The 25,593-nt window shown below is 33.9% G+C and overlaps 1 protein-coding gene across 10 annotated transcripts in view; it reads left to right on the top strand.

The window, feature by feature from the left end:
* CCDC88A (coiled-coil and HOOK domain protein 88A) overlaps window positions 1-25,593 on the top strand; it is a 132,331-nt gene that overhangs the window by 98,656 nt on the left and 8,082 nt on the right. For 5 of the 10 annotated variants that reach the window (XM_037047941.1, XM_037047940.1, XM_037047934.1 and 2 more), the window contains exons 19-29: window positions 2,653-2,814; window positions 4,544-4,821; window positions 5,008-5,151; window positions 9,992-10,178; window positions 14,264-14,409; window positions 17,392-17,484; window positions 17,614-17,828; window positions 20,976-21,059; window positions 22,070-22,273; window positions 22,842-22,913; window positions 23,843-23,923. In XM_037047941.1, coding sequence (XP_036903836.1) covers window positions 2,653-2,814; window positions 4,544-4,821; window positions 5,008-5,151; window positions 9,992-10,178; window positions 14,264-14,409; window positions 17,392-17,484; window positions 17,614-17,828; window positions 20,976-21,059; window positions 22,070-22,273; window positions 22,842-22,913; window positions 23,843-23,923 — 1,666 coding nt within the window. The remainder of the gene's footprint in view (window positions 1-2,652; window positions 2,815-4,543; window positions 4,822-5,007; window positions 5,152-9,991; window positions 10,179-14,263; window positions 14,410-17,391; window positions 17,485-17,613; window positions 17,829-20,975; window positions 21,060-22,069; window positions 22,274-22,841; window positions 22,914-23,842; window positions 23,924-25,593) is intronic. The other 5 variants (XM_037047942.1, XM_037047937.1, XM_037047938.1 and 2 more) reach the window with 4 other exon arrangements.

The raw sequence follows: 25,593 nt of genomic DNA, 5'->3' as shown, positions 1-25,593 counted from the left end.
CCATAAAAATGTTTGTGGTTTATCTATGTATAGAAGTATATTTCTTGCCCAGGCCAGATGGTTCTGTTAATTGGAGCGTCATCCCCTTGCGTGAGGGTTGCAGGTTCAATTGCCAGTCTGGGCACATGCAGGGAGCAAGCAGTGAGTGTGTGGATAGGTGGAACAACAAATTGATGTTTCTCGCTCTTTGTCTGTTTCTCCCTTCCTCTCTCTCTCTCAAATTAATTTCTAAAAAAGTTTTAAAAAGAAGTATATTTTCTTTCTTTTTAAAAAAAATCCATACCTGAAGATATGCTTATTGATTTTTAGAGAGAGAGGAAGGGACAGAGAGAGAGACAGAGAAACATCAATGTGAGAGAGAAACATTGATCATTTGCTTCCCTTATGCACCCTGACTGGGCATCAAACCCACAATCTAGGTATGTGTGCTCACCAGGGATTGAACCCACAACCTTTTGGTGCACAGAATGATGCTCCAACCAACTGAGCCACGCAGCCAGGGCAAAAGTATATGTCTTTTACAAATACACACCTGTGGAATCATATACACTATTTTTACTTGAATTTTTCAGTTATGTTGTCTTAGAGATCTATTTTAGCATATGTAGATCTGTCTCATTTTAATGACTACATATTCCATAGTGTGGATATATTAGCATGGTTAATTTAAATAAATTCCACATCAACGGACATTTAGGGGCTTGTCCCCTAGATTTTGCTGCAATGAAAATTTATGTATAAACATATTCATAGAATGGTAAATTCCTGACAGTGAAATTGCTAGTGCAAAGGGGGATATATACATATTAGAGTGCGTATTTGCATAATTTTAATTGATACTGTATTAGTCTTTCAAAATCAATAATTTTCAGTCCTACTAATAGAGTACCTATTTTTCGAGAATAACTTTGGATTTTACCAGCCTTTTAATTTGTTGTTAAAATGATAGGAGAAAATATTTTAATTTGCATGCTTAATTATAGCAGTCTATTTTATATTTTTCATATATTTATAGGCCATGTATGAATACATATTTTTAATTATTCAATAATATATACATATATATACATATACTTCTATCATTTAGATTAATAATTACATGTCAGACAATTTGGCTGGCATATTAAGTCCTATAAGCAAAATCTCTTTCCCACTGACTTCCTTTAAAAATTTCCATTGGGGTAAAAGTTACTCAGTTGTCATATTTTAGTCATTTTATGTAAGGGGATTATAAAGATAGCTAACCCTATATTAGGTAAGTTTTTGTGTTTTTGCCAGTGTGTTTGCTAACCACATACTTTCTCATTGTAAATTTTTCCTGCTTTGAGATATCCTTTCTACTCTCAGCTATCTCTTCCATTTGTTACACACTGTAGGAATTTTTCTTATTCCTAGGATCATTGGAGAATGTATATTTTGATTTCTAAAGAGCTGAACTACAATAGTATTTAACATATGTAACTGAAAAATGACTTACCTCTTTGGTGTATTCTATATTAAGTTTTCCGTATACATATTTTATCCTCTTTATTTCAACAAACGAACAAAAGAAGAAATCCAGTACAAAAAGCGATCTTGAAGCATTTTACTTCCTTGGTTTTGATTTTTATTTTATAATATGTGGGTTAAATCATGACTTGTCTTTTATACAGTGACGAGTAGTATATATAACATGAGACCCTATAAAGTGAATGTTATTTTTGCTCCTTAATGTAGATAGGATAAAAGTGATTTGTTGGGATTCATTTGTAAATTTTTATGCATATTGCAATTATATATAAATTCTGACGATTTTTTATACTAAAGTATTATATTTTGGTTTTCTAGAGGGTTCTTTGTTTATATTTTTGACACTAATTTTTTAATGAAATATTATTTAGAAATAATCCTGAAAATTCATGACAAACATTTGTAATATCTAGAACATTAAGTGTGAAGATCTTTGATTTATGCAGTAATTCATCTGTTTAACTATAAAACTGAAATATGGCCATACATACTGGAAAAATTGAAAATGGTATGTTTTGTTTGGATTTGTGCTAGAAGTCCTATAGATGAAGTAGAGTTCTAGTGACTGTTTTATACCATGAATAAAATTTCTGAAGAAAATATGTAACATCTATTAGGTCTATTATGCACTAAAATTTTTAAACAGGTAGTTAAGATTGTTTCTACTTCTCTTCCAAATATTTGTGTTTACAAAATACTTAGTCTTGCTGCTATCCTTGTGACCACACACATACACACACCTTTGGGCAATTAGAAAAGGAGCACTCCATTGACTAGAAACAGCCCCACCACACATTCTGGACATGCTAGTCACTCTCAAGCAGCATAAAAATCATACAACTGACAATCACATTCTAGTTTCTTGTGTTACTCAATATATTTATAATGGAGATTTCATTTTTTAGACATTCTTTAAGCAGGTAGACACAGTAGTCTATTAAGGTTTAATGATTATTGCTTTCTTTTTCTGAAATATGTTTACAATGTGGGAGGGGGAAATGTTTTTTCTTTTAATATTGTTTGGATTGTTTTCCTATTAAAATGGTAATAAATACATGTATAAAATTACATGTATAAAATACATGTATCTGTTAAATAGTTTGATATTATTTTATTTTTAATATGTATGTTTTGTTTATTAAGAATGCTACACTGCAAGCAGAGAAGCAAGCACTGAAAACTCAACTGAAGCAACTTGAGACACAGAACAATAACTTGCAGGCTCAGATTCTTGCGCTTCAGAGGCAGACAGTGTCATTACAGGAGCAGAACACTACTCTTCAAACACAGAACGCCAAGCTTCAGGTTGTAATGTAATTATGGGGGGTAATATGCAGCCAGTCCTAAATTACACTATTAAAATAACGATGACTAGATGTGGTAACATTTTCTTCATAGTAAGTTAATATAACAATTAATTGAAGATAAATTTCTATCTAGTGCTACACCAAACTTTCAGACATCATCATTTTCAAAATATCAGAGCCCCTAAATGTTAATTAATAAATTTAGTTAACAAATATAAATACAATAAGCATAATTTTATCTATGTGTATTTTATGGCCTCTCACCATAAACAAGTTGATTGTAATTAGTCAGGTACAAACCCTTAGAATATGGTTGCAGCATACCATTCCGCGTTTCATTTTTAATGCTTTGTTATCAGTAAGTTACTGGAAAAGAATACAATAGGAGAATTTTTATCTTCAGAACTGTCCTTAGTTCAAAGGATCCATCTTGCACTTAACACTGCCACTGTTTTTTCAGACGAGATCGGGTGCGTTCAGGGTGATATGGTCGTAGACTGCCAGTGTTTTTCAAATAGAGTGATCAGGTGGGAGACGTGCAACTCTGAAACCTCTTAACAGAAGAAAACGAGTTCTGTCTCTGAGTGTAAAAGTCATTTTTTCTGTAACTCCTTTATAAATGGTAAAGAAAATGCTAATTTAATTTAAATTCAAGAAAATATCCAGTTCTTTTTCCACAAGTAATAATTTTTTAGTTCTGTCAACTCTCACTTCTAGAAAACAGTAAATTAGCATTTTAAATTCTATGCTTTTTATTAATAAAATACAAATTATTGCTAACCACTTTCATTCAAAATAATTTATTTAAAACATATGTGTAATGTAGATCTCATATATCGTGTGTGTGTGTGTGTGTAGTAACACCTACCAAAAATCAAAATTAAACTATAGGTTTGTTGTTTAGGATACTAAAGTCCAAATTTTCTCAGTATAATTGTGCATACAGGTTCTGTCCAGAAAGTATACAACCATGTATTATGCCAAATAGAGACATTTATTAAGAAGATACAAGAAACATTAGATGTGGGACAATGACACCTTGGGTCCTCCTCAAAATAGGCACCTTGGGACCTCAAACAGTTCTCCCAGTCACTGTCAACTACCCCATCATGTTTTTCTGAATCTCACCAATAGTCTGAAATCTCTTCCCTTTTAAAAGTGATTTTAGTTTTGGGTAAAGCCAGAAGTCACCAGGCCCCAAATTTGGGCTGTAGAGGAGCTGAGTCATTTGGGAGATTTGATATTTGACCAAAAAACTCTGCACAAGATGTGATGCATAAGTGGGTTTGTTGTCACAATGAAGGTGCCATTCACAGTTGCCCATAGCTGTGGCATCATTCTGAACCATTTGAATAGTTTCCACAGAGGAATGTTCAAACTTAATGCAAAATCTAATGCAGATTTGTTTCTCTGCTCACTCAGTCATTTTGGATGTGATGGCCACACAATACACATACTCAATAGCACGCATCTATGTGCCCCACTGACTAGTGCAGTGAAGTTGCCATTGTTCATGCATGTTCCAGTCCACTTTCCTTGGCTTCCAGGTTACATCAATGTTGTGCAAATCATTCTCAATATATTGACAGTGGTTGGACTTTTTCTGGACAGACCTTTAGATCTTTTTTGTTTTATTTAGAGCTTCCTGGAATTAATGTAATCTTTATTTAAAAAAATAAAAGACAACATAAGCTATTTTTGTCTGATAAAAATATGCCTTCTTATAGGTTGAAAACTCCACACTTAATTCCCAAAGTACATCTCTTATGAATCAGAATGCACAGCTCCTAATCCAGCAGTCTTCCTTAGAAAATGAAAATGAATCTGTAATCAAAGAACGAGAAGACCTGAAATGTCTCTATGATTCTCTGATTAAAGATCATGAGAAACTGGAACTTCTTCATGAGCGGCAGGCTTCAGAGTATGAATCTCTGATTGCTAAACATGGAAGTCTAAAGTCTGCCCACAAAAATCTTGAGGTGGAACATAAAGACCTTGAAGACCGGTAATTATATTTTCAGTTTTCTGTGGGTAGTTTAATAAACATTGTGTTAAACAGGTCTAAGCAATTATATAGGAAATTTGTATAAATTTATATGTTTTGTGATATACATAATAAAAACTCTTTTTAATTCTAAAATATTTTTTCTCTCTAAGGAAATATTGTAAACCAAATACCTTTTTTTTCCAGTTATAATCAGTTACTAAAGCAGAAAGGACAATTGGAAGATTTGGAAAAAACACTGAAAGTAGAACAGGAAAAAATGCTGCTTGAAAACAAAAACCATGAGACTGTAGCTGCAGAATACAAGAAACTTTGTGGTGAAAATGATAGGTAATAAATATTTAAATATTTTAGTTTTGTAGTATTATTAATTACATCCAAAGTGTATGCTACCCCTTTGTAATACCATCCACAACTTAGAATTTTAAAAGAAAACCCCAGTAATAAGTAAATTACCCAACAAAATCATGCAGCTAATTATAGAATGACTCAGGCAAAAACCTGGATCTCCTCTTCTCTCTCATTGTTTCTCTCTTGATTTATTCAACTAATTAAGTTTTTAAGCCACATTATGTAGTTAAATTTCTGTACCTTGACATTATTTGCATACTTTATTGAAACAGAATGTAATAAAACCTGATTCTTTATATCTTTCTTTTTGCTAGTTTGGGATCCCAATTCCTTTCTTTTGAAGTTGCTACTACTATAATTTTCTAGCTGATTTATTCATACTTTTATTTTAACTGGCTTTGGTATTAATGATCTCATATTGCCATGGGGCAATTATTTTTTAACTTTAAAGCCTTGGGAAAATCAAAACTTACCACTGGTAACCAGCTTGCTTCATAAGGGTACATTTCAAAAGTTATTTTAGAAACCTATGAAAAATTTAAATAGCCTAAACATGTACATTGCACTTAAACTACCATAGCTGAAGCACTGAAAGGCAGCACACAAAATTCAAATGGGGTCGTGTGTAATTTGTCCTTTAATGAATTTAATACCATGCATTTTTAGAATTAAACAGCTCTTCCTTTTCCTTAACAAAACAACAACAAGAGAATATTCCTAAACTTTTAGAGACAGTTTTGTTTTCATGCTCAGTAGTTTTTAATTTAGTAGCTGTTACAATTAGAGATTCTCTACTGTGGTATTTGAATTTAAACAAGCTAGAATCAAGGAGGATGTCTTTGTACCATATATACAGTAGAAGACCAAATTGTGGCAAGTTATGGAATACAAAGACAAGGTCATTTTTATTACATATGTAACAATGGGGAACCCAGGTACTGTGAAAGTCCTATGTTGAACCTAATCTTTTTCCTTTGTTGGAATTCATACCAAACTGGGACAGTTTGTGAATTTAAGTAGGCCTTCCAGGAGTCTAATTTTACACATTACTGTGGAACCACCAGAGAAGGAGTTCATCCAAAATGATAGGAACATATTGAGCATGATAAGCCTGAACCAGTAGATTCTACAGGCTTGGAAGAGACGAGTGGGTCCTGTCCATTTGTCTCTCAAATCTGTTCTTGCCCAGTTTTACTCACTTATGTCTGTGTTCTAAAGAAAGAGAAGGTTTTAAATAGAACCTGGAAGTGGTGTTTCACCAGAAAAAGATACTTATTGAGACTTGTGTGTAGAATACTAGTTATCCATTCCTCTGAATAACCTAAATTGTAATCTTATTTAATGCCAAACCAAGAAAGTTTCTTCCATGGACTAGTTTGTCTTGGCCTCTTTAGAATTGTGTCCACTGAATTGCATTTTGGTGTTGATGTTCTTAGCTTTGAAGGACAGTGTAAAAATCTCTCTTAAAGAGCTCACTTCAGCATTTCCCATAGAGATGAGATTAAGAACATTGTATATTATATCTCTTTATATCCAGCCCTCCATAAAGCCTCAGTAGGAAAGTCCTTATTTTCCGTAGGTGTTGATATGATATGTAGCTATCATATGTCACAATGAGATTTGACTAGGTGTTAGTACTCCTGGCATGCATTCATTCATTAATTCAACTTGTTTATGGAGCATGTACTTGTTTTATGTTTCTGGTCTTGCCATTTTATTTATTTTTTACCAAGTCTTGATTTTTTTAAGTGTATTATTTTATTATTTGTTATTCTTACAAGCTGAGTCAGTTTCTTTGGAGAATGAGTTGAATTAAATTATTAGATGTTCTGAAAAAGTACCATCCTGAGAAAAAATTTGTTTTGTTTGGTTACCTCCTTCTTTTGTGGATTCCTGATCTTAATGACATGCAATAAAAGTTGTAACTGTAGCCAGTTCAGCAGTCCAAATCCAGCATGCACACTGTTTCAGTGTAGTCCTCAAACTAAGAACAATTTTTACATTTTAAACCAGTGATTTTCAACATTCTTCATCTCATGGCACACATAAACTAATTACTGAAATTCTGCAGTACACTAAAAATATATATATTTTTGCTGATCTGACCAAAAAAATAGGTATAATTTTGATTGATTCCTACCAGACAGCTGTTGTTTTATTCACTGTTGTCATTTTTTTATTTGACAGTCTGAGAGAAAAGAGGTCAGTGCTCCTGACAAAATAGTCAAGTATTGCATGCTTTAAAATTTTTTTGCTGCACATCAGTTGAAAATTGTTGTTTTAAACGGTTGTGGGAAAAACAAAAAGACAGGCTTATTATAGACGTCATGTGGCTCACAGGTCTAAGATATTTTGTTTACTCTGTGATCCTTTACAGAAAAAGTTTGCTGATCACTGCTTCTAGAGATCAGTGGATGTTGTTTTATAGGTAAAATAGTGAAAAGAAAAAGAAATGGTTCTAGTTTGACTTTTACAAAAAAATCAAAAATGTATCATTAATAATTGGGGACTATCTAAACATGAGTAATTTGCTACAACTGCAGAAATCTCAATAACTAAAATTTTGGCTTAAGCCTGAACATCTCAGTTATGTGGCAATAGACTGATGGACTATCATGTCCCATCCTGAATTGGTTAATTCTTTTTATCTGATTGATCTTTCTTGAATTTTCACATTAAATTTTAGAATCTTTGAATTTGCTATGAAATTAAAAGTAGATTGGTCATTTTCTCTTTTGTAATTTAATCTAAAATTTTCTTAATACTTCAAATTTTATATGACAAAATTTTGCATGTCTTTGTATTTTCAAGGTATTTAAATGCTGGAAGATTTCATTTCAAGGGAAAAAAACATTTATTTGTTTAAAAAAATAGTTTTTACAGAATAGAAACTTGATTCTTGATCAGTGTAGTAACTGGCAAAAGAATTCTTTATATTCGAGACTTCCGCCAAGATGGAGGCATAGGTGGAAACACTGTGCCTTCTCCCACAGCCAAGTTTGAATACAACAAAGGTCTGGAGAACAAAGACACAGCCAAAGAACAGAAAATTCAATTATACGGAAGTCCGACAACAACAAACCGTTCAACCAGGATGGTAAGAGGGGCAGAGCCTGCAGCAGAGCAGGCTCGAGCAAGAAGGATCCCTCGACCTAGGCGGGCAGATACCCTGGACACAGTCAGGGTGTGGGGCAGACTGACCGCAGTCGCACATTCGTGCACAGTGAGATGGACCGCGCAGGCCCCAGCGGCGAACCCAGTGGTGGAGGGCTGACGGCGGTGGCACATTCGTGTGCAGTGGGACAAAACACGAGGGCCCCAGTGACGGTGGCAGCTGTGGCACCTGTGGCGGCAGCGATGGGAGGCTACAGACAGGACACCATTGCTCCTCTTGGACCCTGCCCCCACATACAGCATCACAACCCAGCGACTGAGTTGCCCTGCTCTGGTGAACACCTAAGGCTCTGATCCTGGTATGTAATAGGCACGAACAGCCCAAAAGATGGCTCAAGAAGAACTCAAAGTCCCAGAGCCGATAACTCTACGCGACCAAGAGATTGCCAGCCTCTCAGATGCGCAGTTCAAGACACTGTTTATCAGGATGCTCACAGAACTAGTTGATTATAGTCACAAATTACAGGAACATATGAAGGCTAAATTAATTGAAATGAAGGGAGATGCACAGGAAACCAATAGTGATAGAAAGGAAACTGGGACTCAAATCAATGGGGTGGACCAGAAGGGAGAACGAAACATCCAACCAGAAAGGAATGAAGAAATGAAAATTCAAAAAAATGAGGAGAGGCTTAGGAACCTCCAGGACATCTTTAAACATTCCAACATCTGGATTATAGGGGTCCCAGAAGGGGAAAAGAAACAGCCACGAGTGGAAAACTTATTTGAACAAATAATAAAGGAGAACTTCCCCAGTCTGGCAAAGGAAATAGACTTCCAGGAAATCCAGGAAGCTCAGAGAGTCCCAAAGAAGTTGGACCCAAGAAGGAACACACCAAGGCACATCATAATTACATTAGCCAAGACTAAAATGAAGGAGAGAATCCTAGAAGCAGCAAGAGATAAGGGGATAGTCACCTACAAAGGAGTACCCATTAGACTGTCAGCTGATTTCTCAAAAGAGACCTTACAGGCAAGAAGGGGCTGGAAAGAAGTATTTCAGGTCATGAACTCCAAAGACCTACAGCCAAGATTGCTCTATCCAGCAAAGCTTTCATTTAGAATGGAAGGACAGATAAAGTGCTTCTCAGATAAGGTCAAGTTCAAGGAGTTCATCATCACCAAGCCCTTATTATATGAAATGTTAAAGGGACTTGTATAAGAAAAAGAAGATGAAAAATATGAACAGTGAAAGGACAGCAAACTCACAGTTATGAACAACCACACCTAAAACAAAAGCAAACCAAGAGGACAGCTAGATCAGGAGTGGAACCATAGAAATGAAGAACACATGGAGGGTTAGCAACAGGGGGGTGGGAGGGGGAGAAGAGGGGAGAAGGCACAGAAAATAGCATAGATGGTAGGTAGAAAATAGATAGGGGGAGGGCGAGAATAGTGGGGGAAATATAGAATCTAAAGAACTTGAGACACGTGGTTATAAACTAAGCGGGGGAGAATGGTGGGGGGGAGTGTGCAGGTGGTGGGGAATGAATAAGTGTAATGGTATAATCAATAAAATATCTTAAAAAAGAATTCTTTATATTCTCTAAGTATGTCTGAATGTAATATACAGCATTTTCACATTGTATAAATGAAAGCTATTAAGAGAATCTAATTCTATTTTTATCATGATTTCAAATTATAGGTTGAATCATACGTATAATCAGCTTTTAAAAGAGACCGAAGTTTTACAAACTGACCATAAAAACTTGAAAAGTCTTCTAAATAATTCCAAACTAGAGCAAACAAGATTAGAAGCTGAATTTTCAAAGCTAAAGGAACAATACCAACAGTTGGACATTACATCCACCAAGCTAAATAACCAGTGTGAGGTGAGCTTTCACAAGTTTAATCACTGTCTTCCTTCCTTTAGGCATCCAGACACACCTAAAAACTAAACAGTGACATTACAATAACATTAGCAGTATATATAGTTAGTGGGGTATTTCTAAAAGAATTGGTCAGGGATAATTGAAAACACACAGAAAAACTTTCTTTATTATTAATTACAAAATTTTTTTACTATTCAAATTTATATGTTCAGATACTTTGAAAATTGTAAATTCATGTCCTTGTTTAATGAAAAAAATGTTACTGGCCACCTGGCATGTATTAGTAAACCAAATAGGTAAAACTTTCTCCCCTTGTGGAGTTTATATTCTGGTTGGAAGAAAACAGTCAATAAACATAGTAAGTAAGTGAAATATCAATATATAGTGTTTCATGTTTTGTTACATATGGCTGTGTAGTAAACTACCCCAAAACTTAGTGGTATAAAACTACCATTTATTATGCTCACACATTCTGTGGGTCGGAATTTGGACAGTTTTGGAGAGCCAGTTTTACTCTGCTATACTTGCAGCTGGGCCCTCAACTGGAAGGTTGAAAGACTGAGTACATGTTGGTGGTTGATGCTGGTTATCAGCTAGAGGTATCAGTTTCCTCTCCATGTGGTCTCTTCCCATGGGCTGGTTTGGGCTTTCTCACAGCATGATGAGAACCAGACAAAAGCCATCTATCTCTGTTTTAATGATCAGCCTCAGAAGTCATGTAGTGTCATTTTCCCTGCATTCTATTTATTGAGGCAGTGAAAGTCCTGTCCAGGTTGAAGGGGGAAGAGAAATAGACTCAGCCTCTTGATGAAGAATGGCAAGATTCTGGAAAAGCACATTGGCTGGAAATACTGCTATAACCATTTTGAAAATTAGCCTGCAACATATTGTATTTTACAAAGTGATGTTATGTACAAGTGAAAATGGAATAAGGTAGAGGGGGACAAAGACTGCCAGGGTGCAAGAGGGAGTATAGATTGAAACTTTAACTAGGCATCATTGAATTTTCAAGAAGGAGATTCAGTTATTAGTATGTGGATATCAGGGGAACGAACAGTCAAGACAGTGACTCTAAGACCAGGGGAATCCTGGTGTATTTGAGGAACACTCAAGGAGGCTCATCTGGCTGGAATGGCTTGAGCAAAGGGGAGAGTGGTGGGAGTGAGATCAGAGATGTGCATGAGCCAGATATGTTGCCTTGTAAAAAAACTTTGACTTTTATTCTGAGTAGTAAAATTGGGAGTTATTTGGAGGGTTTTGAATGGAAATGACATATGTCTACATATACAGTTCTATTCTTAACATAATTTCATGCTTCTTCCTACAGTGATTTGATAAAGTGCTAAATGTTTTTAATTATAAAAGGGATACTGAACGTCTTAGATAACGATTAAATTTTATGCTTGCTATTTTATGGAGTTTGAATGTAGCTTAACCACTGAACTTAATGGAACTTTTAGGGAACCAGCACTTAGGCAAACCTTTACAAAAATTAGTGATAGAGTATTAAGAAAAGTAATACCTGAAAGCTCTTTGGCTGAAATTATAAACCAATAGAAAGAAAAATTATCTTTGAAAGCATGTACAGGGTAGAGAAAAGTAGGTTTACAGTTCATACGGAAAATAATACAATTAATAACACTGTTTTGCATACTCAGGACTGTAAACCAACTTTTGCCACACACTGTACATTTAAATACTCAACAAAACTTAGAAATTATAGAACATTCATTCTGCCTATGATTAAAAGTCATAAGTAAAATATAATTGGGATAATAAATTTATAAAATGGTACAGTGAGGAACATGACAAATCAACTCCCCAAGAAATAGTAAAATCCAATAAAACTGTCAAACATAATCATTTTAGGACTCTGGAACTCAAGCAAAAGCATACAACAAATTGAGAACCTTTCTTAAAAACTGAACTTTAGATAGGAACTGTGGTTGTCTGAGGCATTGTGACTTCTCCTATTCTCATTCCCCTCCCTATTCTCGAGTTTCAATACCTGTACTTCTGCCAGAGTGCAAGGCAAGCCATGAAAAGTAGTACCTTTGCTACTTAGAGGGGCCTGGCATGGTTTGAGTGGAGCACAGAAAAGCCCTATGCCCAGATGAGTTGTCAAAGGCCAACTCTCAGGTAGTCTGAGGTTAAAACATTGGTTGGGACAAAGTAAGAGATCAGCAAACTCACCAGAAATTAACTATGAGATCTAAGGAGTGAGATAGTCGGTCTTAGTTGAAATAGTCAGTCATAGTGGGTCTTGATAATGCCCCAAATGTCACTACTAGTCTGGAAGGCTGCTTAAGAGAGACAAGGATGGGTTCCTAACCTACCTACTTGACCCTGGCTGATTGTCCCAACTTGAGTCAAATGTAGACTTTTGGCTATGGGCTGAGTCAGATAATTTGGAGGGAGTAAGAAAATAAATATCTTTGTGAGAAACGATAGTGACTGGAGGAGAACACAATGAGTGTTTCTGGAATACAATTAATGTGCTGCTTTTTGATCTGGGTGCTGTTTTCACACACATGTTCACCTCACAATAATTCATTGAGCTGTGTATACAGCTAAAATGTGTTCTTTTTTTGTATAAATGTCTTATCAATGTCTGTTGACATGATAATTCTGTATAACAGCCATAATGGACAGTAAACATTTATTTTTGCTCCTCATTCCGTGAGTCAGTTGCACAGATGCACTGATCATGTATTGCTATGAAAGCCACATCACTTGATCTTAGTGGGGCTTGCTCCTGCATCTACAGGGAGCTGACATGTACTTTGAGGGCTGGCTGGTCTAGGATGGCCACAACTACTATAACTCTTCACTATTTACATGGTCTCTCAACCTCCAATAGGGTTTCCAGAGACTAGATGGAGGCACATAAAACCTCTTGAGTCCTGGGCTTGGAGCTCTCACACCATCACTTCCATCTCCTCTTGGCCAAAGGCATCCAAATTCTAGAAGAGAGAAAATAGATTGCACTTCTTGATGGGAAGAGTGAGAAGTCACATTGCAAGAGGATATAAGTATAGGGAGGAGGATAACTAGATTCAACTTTGCAATGAATCTGCACATTATATTTCAGTGTAATAATATATAAATAAACCACAATATTGATAGTTGTTAGATCTAGATGGCTGTTTATGGATACTCATAAATAGGTTTTCTATATCTTTTGATAATTTTTTAAATACTTGGGATTTTTATCTTATTTTTTAGGAGGAAGGATTAGTGTTGGCATTTTAAAAAAATACAGATCTCTATTCTATATTCCAGATCTGCTGAATTTGAATGCTAGCACCCAGAAATCTACATTTTTAAAAATATACTTTACAAATGATGCTAAATTTTGAAAATCACCATTTTGGACTTGGTGACTTCTGTTGGATCCTCTGGCCTAACTAAAGCATATTTCCTTCTACTTCCTCTTTACTACCGAGAAGCAGCAGCCCAGTGCTGCCAACAGCCCAGCAACCAGGGATATGAGCTGGCAATACCAATCATTGACAAGATCACCTGACTCCTTTGTTCATGCCACAGAAAGTATATACAGACCTTTAAGGTCCCTGGAAAACAGTGCTTGGAGGAAGAATGAATTTACTAAATATCTGTTGTATGCCATAGGCATGACACCAGATGTTTTACATATATTATTTAACCTTTTAAAAAATCTTGCAGGGTGTAAATTATTATCCTCATTTTGTACATGAGGTCATTGAAGCTCAGAAAATTAACTGATTTGTCCAATGTTTCATAATTACTTAAACAGAAGGCCAGAGGTTTGAATCTAGCTTTCAGACTATAAGTTAAACAACTTCAAAGAAAGCTTTTGGAACTAGTAACTTATTTATGTTAAACCAAGTATTTGTGAGAATTATGAAAATATATATGTACAGCACATAACCCAGTTCTTAAACTGTCATTGTTACTAATCACATTCAAACAAAATGTGGCCATCTAATTTTTCAGTTAGTGGGAGACATAGGTCTGTGAAATACTTTATTTTTCAGATGTTTTGGGTGATTTATGTTAAATGCAAATGCTGATATTTAAAAAAATAAATGTTTATGTTTAAACAGCTGCTAAGCCAACTTAAAGGAAATTTAGAAGAAGAAAATCGACATCTACTAGATCAAATTCAGACATTAATGCTACAGAACAGAACACTGTTGGAACAGAACATGGAAAGCAAGGATCTTTTTCATGTTGAACAAAGACAGTATATGTAGGTACCAAATAATTTTGCGCTCTGAAATATTATTCATGGTTTTGTAAGTGCAATTTCTGGTGGCAGAGAAAGCTCAATGCTCATTTTTAACATTATTATTATTTTAACATACAGTTTTTGAATTCTTATGTTCCAGGCTCTGTGCTAATAATCAGAAATACTAACAGGAAAACATGAGTGCTGCTCTTAAGGAACTAGTAATATAAAGTGAGAAATACAAATAGTTGTCATTATGGAGGTATGTGTAGGAGGCCATAGAAATATAGCATACTTAGTCTGAGAGAGGCAAGGTGGAGACTTTGCAAAGTCGGTTGCCAGAGCTGAGACTTTAGGGTTCAATAGGAGTTCACCTGAGGAGGCATACAAGGCCAATACAGCAGCAAATACAAAATACAGCAGTGTGATGAAAGTATACAATGGTGTGGTATGGGATCTAAAAAATAGTTTTTCTTGCTGGAGAAAAATTGAGGAAGGAGCAGCAGCAGAGAAGTGGGTAAACACTCAGGAGTCACTTCACAAAGGTTTTTTTATGCCATACAAAGGAATAGCTGAAAAATTTGAAAAAGGAAATAATATGATCATATGTGCATTTAAAAAATGGGTGGCATTTTTGACTATGGATTGGAGATTCTGAGAATAGAGACAAGAAGTAAGTTTTATGAAAGCTGTACAATAATCTAATGAAAAATAATTCACAAGTGGTGGTATTTGGGATCTGATACAAGAGAAATGTGAGAAATAGAATTGACAGGGCTTAATATTGGTAAGTTGTGCCTCCACTGAGTGGAAGAATCTGATAAAATGTGGATTTGGGCCTGGGCAGCTCAAGTGTATAGTCTTTGTATTACACCATGACCCACTTTTGCTAAATTCTTCTCTTCCCCTTGTCACTAAATGGGAAGCACCATAGTAAAATAGAAAGCACAGATATTCAAATCAGACAGCTCTAAAATTCAAATCTGAATTCTTCCTGTCACTAGTTATGTGACTATATTTACTTCATTTCTTTGATCACTGGTTTTAGAACAGAGGTACAATGCCTACTTCTAGAGTTATCCTAAGCACTAAGTGAAGTAATATCATGATGTACATGATGGTGAGCCAGGACATATATGAAACCCCAGGATACATGATACATTTTTTGAAGTATTAGTTTTATTATAAAATTTAGGGCAGGGAAAATTATGTGTGTATTAATACACAGATATATCATGAAGCAAAAGTAGAGCTTGCATGAACTTTTAAGGTAAATACAAAACTTCCAAGAAATTTCGCATTTTTCGCTGGTCACTTTGCATTACACCTTCAATTCTTTCAGGAGTATGTATACACCTTTACTCTATGCCATAGGATGTATTTTAGCTTAAGCAGTGAGTATATATAAAACTCTTGGTGTTTGAATTTCCTATCTCTTAAGCAGGGGTATTATCCAAAGCTTTATCCTCTTAATATTCTGAGCCTTGGTGACTAATCCATTTCCAGGGTTTCAGTAATTGTATCTATATATTGACTTAAAAATATTAGTGTCTATCCTAACTTATTAAATTTAAATTAAAATATCCATCTTGCATGTGAGACATTTTTGCATGAATGCCTGTGCCCTATGGTCCTAGCAGGGGTGACAAAGAACAGGTAGTACTGAGAATTTGGAGGTTCCTGATGATATTTCAACAGGGAAAAGGAGAAAAGAATTGGGAGGTTTAGGCTATTTGTGCTGTGGTTTAACTTGTTGGCAACTTCTGTTCACAAAGCATCTTCCATGTACTCTCTCAAATCAGTTTCTTCCAGTTCCCACTACCCTAATTCAACCATATCTCCAACTAGACTATCCATTAGCCACTAGACTGTCCATGAATGCTTCCTTTACCTTCATCCTTTTTGATACATCATACTCTATCATTGAATTAAAGTACCTAAAACAAAGATTTTATAATGTTGTTTTTTAATGAAACCTTCAATAATTCTGGTTTGCTACTGAGCAAAATTGTAACCCCAAACTCCCTCACTACTTCCCCTCAGCTATAAACTGCTAAATTTAGCATTCTTGTCATTCCTTTTCAGTCTATCTAATATCGCCTTGTTCTTTTTCATGAGACTTTTCTTTGATCATTTAAGATAGAAATATTTTTCCTTTTATAAATTCCTATTTTATTTCCACAGTACTTTTATTCTGCACCACTGCTGCCTTGGATTATAATAGTCATTTATGTACATAACATTTCTCTCTATTACAAGCAGAGCTGAACTACTTATTATTCATCTTTATATCACCTCACGCCTTCCTCATTGTAAATGATTACTAAATGTTTGTAGTATTCTTTGGCATCACAGATTTTATATAGTTCATTTTACTTTTATTGTAGTCTGTGATCTGTGCTTTTTCTCTATATTATATATACAACCAAAAACATAAAAATGAGATGTGGTGAAAGTAGTATATTCATACATTCTGAAGGCAAGAAATAATTCTCTGCAAGTAAATTAAGCCTAAATAATTCTGCCACAAAGGAAAAAAATTAGTTTGCATGAAGATGCAGTTGTAAGATTATTTATTATATTTGTAATTATAAGCAAACTATCTATTTGAATTTTTTGCCTATATAACATAATAAACTAACCTTCATTCTGAAAATAGGGGGAAAGTCGGTATTGATGTAATATTGTTTAATAGCTATAAAAAGATGTTAAGAGAATTCCTTTGTCACAGTGAGATTGTAACACAGAAAATTTTTTCAAACATCCTATTAAAGAATGGAAACTTTAAATCCTACTTTTTTTAATTTAATTAGGTTGTAACTTTAAAGAAAAGGAGAAACTTGGAAAAAAATCTATTGTTACTGCCTAATAAATTCTTAGTTGTCAACTGTGGTTTCTGTATTTGTTCATGTTTGGGGGGGAAGTTAGAGCATAGTTGCAGAATGACATTTATAACTGTACAAAATATGATGCATGTCCTAAATTTTAATTTTTATTTTATAGTGATAAATTAAATGAATTAAGACGGCAAAAGGAGAAATTAGAAGAGAAAATTATGGATCAATACAAATTTTATGAGCCATCTCCTCCCAGAAGGTATCATTAACCAAATGTTAACTCATTTTTATTCTGGAAAAAGAAAGTTATATTTTAAACTTCTAATTTTGTGAAGGATTTATAAGTTGAATGTTAGACTGAGAAGAACTTTTTAAATTATTCTATCAGGAGAGGCAACTGGATTACTCTAAAAATGAGAAAATTGATAAAGTCTAAGAAGGATATTAATCGGGAACGTCAGAAATCTCTAACATTAACACCTACCCGCTCGGACTCCAGTGAAGGGTTTCTTCAACTCCCCCATCAAGACAGTCAAGATAGTTCTTCAGTAGGTTCAAATTCTCTAGAAGATGGCCAAACTTTGGGGACCAAGAAAAGCAGCAGTGAGTGCTTAAACTCTTTAAATATTTGTGATGTCTAATATTGATTTAGAATTCTTGCCAAAGGCTTTTTTAATATAACTTCAACAGTCCATTGAGAGAACAGTCTAAGTAATGCATTTCTTTTTAACTCCATACAGTTCTAAAATGTATTGCACACTATAATAATGCATAACCACATGATTTTCTATATTGTGTATTTAAATATATCTCATAAACAGAGATACCGTCATTTGATTAGAGGTAAAATAGTGTAGAAAGAACATTGAAATAAGAGCCAGAATACCTCTGCCACGTGCTAGTTCTGTTAATTGTGGGTAAGTGTTTTACCTTTGTGTCGTACTTAACAGGGTGATTATGAGAACCAAGTGAAAAGTATTTACAAGAGCTCATTTTTATAATTAGAATAATAAGTCATCTTATAAAGAGATTTTATTCATACTTTGGTATCAAAGTGGAACAAAGTTACATTGGGGAAAGCAAAGAAACAGGTATGAATTTGAAGAGAATGCTGTTAAAAGATTTAGAAATAATTGAAGGTTATGAAAATTATTGAGTAAAGGAGTGTTTGATAAAGGATTGATTAAAATAGATGAGATAAATTTGTGTATAAACTTTGATTTAGTATTTTACTTTTAATATTTTAATATTAAGCTATGCCAATTAAAATGTTTCAATATTTTACAAATATAGAAGTATCACATATAATGTATCCAACATAATTCACAATTTCTTAATTTCATTACTAGTGTATTTAGCTAAACAGCAAGAGCAAACTAAAAGCCTAAAGAAGTGTATTTTAAGAGAAAGAAAAGAATCCAATGTTAGACCCTTTGCATAAGTCCAGGAAGTTGACTACTACTGTTCTTATAAAATAGGTAAATGGTATACTTTGAGTGCACTCACTCTATCACCACAGTCACTAAATTTTAAAAATACATTTGTATATATAAAAATTTCACTACTATTCTTTTGAAGTAAAAAGCAGGCAAAAACAGCTACTCTACTTCCCCTAGGAGTAGACTCTTTATATGGGCAACTGTCAAAGCACTCAAAAAAATTATATGTAGTATTAATATGTAGTAGGCTCAAGAAAGTTGTTTAATTCTGTATCCCCACATAAGATTATTGTTCACCTGGGTCTTTTGTTACCAGTCTTGTCAGCCAAATAAATCTACAGGAAACCTCTGAGTATTGTTGTAGGAAGCTCATCAAGTTTTTCGTAAGTTTGAGAATACCTCAAATTTTATTAAATAAAAGATGGTAATAGGTATACTTAAATTTTTTAATTAAAGGAAGAAATTTCAATTTAGATATGAGAACATCACAAAGAAGGGCATAACAGTTGTTTCTGAGGCTATCTTGTTTGTTTTAAATACAGAGTGGGGTAAAAGTAAGTGTAAGTTGTGAGTACGTGAAAGTTTATTCTTATATTGTTATTTATCAATTATTGTATTATTTTCTATTCTAACAACTGTAAACCTACTTTCACCCCACCCATCTACTGAAACCTCCAAAATAAGAATCAGAAGGAAATAATATTCTCCTTTCCTACAAATACTCAGTTTTTGAAAGTTTGAAATACAAAACCCAGCAGTGGCAGTGTTCCCTTAATTTCAGTATGGTTTGGGAAAAGAACATTGCGTACCTAAAAACTAATTGCCATAAGAAGGGTCACATTCTACCACTGGCAAATTGAAACTCCTTTTATCCTGTCCCTTTTGGAAGAGCGCCTGGCTGTCAGTAAAGCCGTCTTTGGAACACAAAGAAAGTACATAAGATAGTATGTGCATGCTGCAACCACTCGGCTTTGTTTTAGCGAAGTGTCCATTTTTACATCACTTTCAGTTCATTTCTTTTTAACCATTTAAAATAGCTGTTTTATAAAGCTAGAAAAGAAATAGGTCAAATTAAAAGCTTAATCATGACTATTCCTGATAGCAATCAAATGAATACATTAAATAGCTATATGCACATTGCATTCTCTTAATTAATGATTCTTGTCAGTTCATCAAAGAGCTTTGATTATTTACAAGATAACAGCAAACCCTGAGAAAGAGCATAGTTATTTAGGCTGTTACAATATGTTTTTAAGTCATGTTTTTATGTTTGCAAGTTGTTTCCCTAGCTTCTAAATTGCACTTCCAAAAAGGTATAACATTTTTTTAAATTCAAATCTTACTAAAGTAGAGTTTAAGAAAGTTAGTGATTCTAGTGAACTTACTTGTTTTTGTGCTAATGACTCCTACTGGAGTTATTGCCCTCATTTTTATTCCCCAAAATTTTTTGCATAGTGCTCTTTGACTTTTGAATAACCTCACCTTCAAAATATCTAAAAATGTAATATATACATAATTTTTGACATTTTTGCTTGTTTTCGGGTGCCTTCTTATATTTTAGCCTTACTAGGACTTACAGCTAGCACTTATTACTACTGTCAAAGGACTTTATTTTCTCTTTCTCCAAACAATTGTTTGTATTATGAAATTTAATGTTATTGTTCATTTCATCTTTTGAAAGATTTTGTTCAAAAAGAATATAATTTTTCATGGTGCTACTAAATAATGCACCAGAATTTAGTTTAAAGCAAGAAGTAATTGCCTATTTCTTTATTAATGGAAGTTTTTAGATTATTTTAAACATCCCTTGGGCATTCTAGTTTTTGTTTATGTATACTAAAAGTACTCTTAATAGAATGTGTACTTGCGTAAATTATTCTTTCCATAAAACCTAATAATATAAAGAACATAAAGGACTGAAAAGCCTTTTACATTTTCATCACATATACTCTGTGGCCCACCAATAGCCCTGATATAAAGGTTTCATTTATAACTTAACCAGGAAAATTGTTCCCTAAATAATTCTAACCAGTTCTTGTATTTATAGGACTTTAGCTAATCTAGGCTTTCAAAGTATATGTTCCTCATCATTGTCTGGTGCTTTCCCAAGTATTTTAAAGTATCAGAGTGCTTATTTCATATTTCATTGTCACTCAGCAGCCCAAGAATATTAGTTTTAGGATAGCATACATAAGCTGAAACTCAAACATTCATTTCTGTCCTTAATTTCAACATTTAACTCCCATCTGTTCTTCTCCCTTTTTTCTTTCATTTTTCTGTTTCTGTTTTTCCTCATGCTCTGACATTAAAGTGGTTGCACTGAAAAGACTGCCCTTTTTGAGGAACAGACCGAAGGATAAAGACAAAATGAAGGCCTGCTACCGCCGTTCCATGTGTAAGACTTTATGACAGTACAGCTTCTTTCAATTGACTGTATTGGCTTCCATTACTAATTTGTCACTAACCTTTCTCTGGACTGTGCCAATTTTCTTATTTTACAAAGTACAGTCTTCCTCTAATACAAGGAGCTGGAAGAATTCTTTTTTTCAAAACTGGCACTGAATTTGCATTATATGTATGTTCACTGATCCATACATATACATGCATGTTTAGTCATACATGTAATAATACACTTGTAATTTTCCAGTGCTTTCTAAAAGTTGGCAGGAAAAAAGTTATTTTTCATGCCATAGAGACTTTTTCCCAAAGAAATTTACTTGAAGAAAATATAACAAAACATTTAGCATTAGGAATTTATTTTCTTAATGAACTAGAATGAATGAATAAATAAACAAACAAACAAATAAATAAAATGGCCTGTAACCCTTAAACATGTTTGTCATTCTTTATATAATAATGCTCTGGTTTTCCCTTTTTTAAGTGGAATGGGTAATTATATAATCACATTAAATGTTGGTCACTTGACTGTCATCTCTTTCAGGTTTTTATTGAATGGTACACTTACTTGATTCATAAAATGAATAATTTCTTCAGTAACCTGCTCTGACCAAGGACTCTATCATTTTCAATAATGATGCTCTATAAGATCTGCTCTCCATCTTAACGTTTATTCATTCCATTTTTTGTCACCATGAAACCATATTATGAAGGCTTCTAATTATAGTACACATCACTGCACAAAAGCATGGCAGTTGTACAGTGTAAAATTCCTTTTCCTATCTTTAAAGGGGGTGGAGATGGGATAAAAATATTTACTGAAATTTATCAGCCTTTGGCCTCATCATTTCACTCAGCTGAATGCATGTCATAATTCAAATGACGTGTTTATAGTTTTTTATTTTCACTTGCATTAATCCATAGGGGGGGAAACATTTATGATACAAAAGAGAAATAAGAGCAAAAACATTAACCATGCTGATTCATTTGCTTTCATTTGCATCCCAGCCATGAATGACCTGGTGCAGTCCATGGTCCTAGCAGGAGGACAGTGGACAGGTAGTACTGAGAATTTGGAGGTTCCTGATGATATTTCAACGGGTAAAAGGAGAAAAGAATTGGGAGCTATGGCCTTCTCTACTACGGCTATCAACTTTTCAACTGTCAACTCTTCTACAGGCTTCAGATCCAAGCAGTTGGTTAATAATAAAGGTATAGGCTGTCTGCTATTTGCACTGTTGTGTAACTATTGGCAACAGGAATTTTAATTTCACTTTCCCATGTGTACTTTTTTTGACAGCAGCAACCTGAAATAATTATTAAAACAATCTGGTTTTGATTTGAGGAAGTTTTCAAATCATTTCAAAAATTTAAAACATACAAATAATTAAAATCTTTCTTAGGCCTTTCATAATAAACAGCTAAAGAAATAACAAGAAAAGGAAGAGGAAAGCTTTTTAACATAAAAAACAAAAAACCTGAAAACACTACAACTTCAAACAGAGAAAACCATGTGGAACAACCCAGGCTCTTGCTTTGCTTTGCAGGGTCACGAAGACTGTTTCATTGCTTCTGGTATTTCCCTAAGCAAGTAAATTCTCATCAGAGCTATTCTGTTTCTTTATCCTAGTTCCAGTTTTTGACTGAGTCTATGAAATATGTTAAATCAAGATGTATTATTATATGATTGAAAAAGAATTTCCATATTCTGTGTAAATAAAATTTTATGGGTTTCTTTTGTTAAAAAATATTTTTATATCCATTTTGCTATTTCATGTAGATACTACATCCTTTGAAGATATAAGTCCACAAGGTATTAGTGATGATTCTAGTACGGGATCAAGAGTTCATGGTAAGATATGAACTTTATTTAGAGAGTATGTAATACATGTAGAATGTCGCATTAAATCTATGAGTGTCCGTTGCCCGCAAGCATGTTTTATTTAGCCTGCATGTCAGACCTCTGCCATTTCTTAAAACCTGATGATACTCTCTTCTAAATTACTGCTTCAGGTAAATAGTATGTATTTTAGTCAAGGTTACTTATAAAATATGCCAATACAACACTTAATGGTAATTTGATGCCATTTTGGTATAAGTTTAAAGTTATGAGTTATTTTTACCATTGGTTTAAAACATATTTACTTTGGTAAAGGATAAACTCTAAGAAACCACATTTTCTCTAGTGTTAAGCATTTCAGGTTTTTAAATTGCAATCTGGAAAATCATACCTTACCAAAATAACTTAATAACAATAAATGGATAACATGTTAAAGGAATGCCATTTGTAGTAGGATTTTAAGAACTAGGAGAGGGCCATGTTAACTGTGCAGTTGTTTCCCTTGTTAAGGATAGAGCTATAAGACATTAACTGCAGACGCCCATATTTCTCCAGTTTGTGGCATCTCTGCAATGTGCGGGGTTCCTTGTCCGATCTGTTGTAAGTGACCTAATCACTAGCACTTTTTTTGTCATGTCACCCACTCTCTGAAACAGTCCTGGTATCTATCTAGAAATCATATTCAAATCTAAATATGTACTTTATCTTTTTTTCTTTGAATTTCAACTGTTGTTTCAGAAGCATCCTCTTCTAAAGTGTCTTACTGAACTGTGTGTAAATGTCTTTACTCTCTAATCTATATGATTCAGCTGTCTGTGGGCATGCTCAGCATGTAAAAGTGTGCACAATTACTTCCTCAAAGCATTCTGTGGTCAGAATGTAAAAGTTCAGTGTCAGCAGCTGGAAGTTTTATCACACTGTCTCCTGATTTTTTCATTTAGCCTCAAGACCAGCCAGCCTTGATAGTGGCAGAACATCCACTAGCAATAGCAATAATAATGCTTCACTTCATGAAGTCAAAGGTATGCTGTAGGTAAATTTATTAATGTGCTCCATCCATTTCCATATTTAAAAGGGAGATTGGTTAAGTTCCTGGGGTAGAGTATGAAATCCAAATCATCTATGTTTGGAATATAGTTCCTTGGAATATCTTATACTTTTAACATTGTAATACATATGTATTTCAATGTATATAAATGTAAAAACAGGAGCAGTTATTTTGGTTTCCATTTTTCATCTTTCACATAAAATACTTTTATTATAATCTTTATACTTTAAAATATCTGTAGGTCTATTTTATTGTTTTGTCTTTGTCGTTAAAATGGTGTGCTTAATTTTTTTTATGATACATGTGCATTGAAGTCATTACACAAAGTGTTTTAGAAATACTTAATTTATCCATGAAATAAGGGGAAATATTTTCTAATTTGATAAGGCAGTTGTGTGTTTATACATATGTTGCAAGACCCAAGTGGATGCATATAACTCATCTAAGAATTATTTCAAAATTTTCCCCTGAATTTAAATGTGCATTCCAGGGTAAGGTTTTTATGTAATGTTTGGAAGCCTGGACTAATACCTTTTTCCTTAAAGGAATACTGCCTACTCAGATTCTGTAATTATTTAGTAGATTATAAAAGTTTATTAAAATACTATTCTCTACAGTCCAGAATTGTCAAATGATAGTGAGTGGATTTGTTCTTTTGCTTTTTGTATTGTAAAATCTTTTTGTTTACATTTAGTTTTATCATTAATACTATGACTTTGTTACTACGATCTCAAAAATATGATTTCAAGGAGGGAGGTTTTTTTTAAATTTTTATAATTACATTTGTATATCCAGGAGGAAAATAAGAGTCTGAAAATGTGAGGAAGTATTTGAAAAATTAAGAAAATTTTATTATAAAATGGTTACATAACTTGAGCCAGATTCTTTCAAGACCTACTTTACTGTCTGTGATTGGGAAACCATGGAAAGTTGCATTTTCTATCTTATCACTCTGCCTACGCACAGTTTGCTTTTGATCAAAACGAATTAGTACCCTTAACAAATAGCATAACCTTTAGGTAGCATTTTTACAGAACTAGTTAATTTGCATTCTTTGTAGTTGTTCAACATCAACTGAGTAGCTACCATACCAACAGTGGAAAGCAGGAACAATCAGATGAGTCAGGCATTAAATAAAGAATAAAATACTATATATTTGATTTTACATTTTACTGGAAATTTTTTTTTTAATTTTTAACTCTTGTTCAAGTACAGTTTTCTTTCTTGTATTCCCAGCCCTGCCCCCCCAGTACTCCCCACCTCCCTCCCATCTCCGCCCCCCACCTTAGTTATTGTCCATGTGTCCTTTATACTTGTTCATGTGAGTCCTTCCCCTTTTCCCCTGTGATTCTTGGAAATTTCTGAGTAATTACATCATGTCTCCATTTCACTCTCCTTATATGCCTGTTATTTAAATTTTTTAAATTTAAGGTTATTCATTAAAGGATAAACAGAGAAACCTGTAAGTGAGGAGTAGTTCATAGAAAGGCAAAGCATTAGAGTTTTAGGATTTAGAATAGTTTTTGATTTTAGCATTTTGAAATAATTTAATATTCATATAATCATGTTTTGTTCTAAATTGTGAGGTGTTTTACAATTACAGTTAATTCTTGAACATATGTGGGGGGCTGAGGGGTCAGCATC

Source organism: Sturnira hondurensis, unplaced genomic scaffold (genome assembly GCF_014824575.4).
Source record: "Sturnira hondurensis isolate 20B ecotype Veracruz unplaced genomic scaffold, ASM1482457v3 Scaffold0006413, whole genome shotgun sequence".
Classification (NCBI taxonomy): Eukaryota; Metazoa; Chordata; class Mammalia; order Chiroptera; family Phyllostomidae; genus Sturnira; species Sturnira hondurensis.
This window is presented reverse-complemented; position numbering and strand designations above follow the sequence as displayed.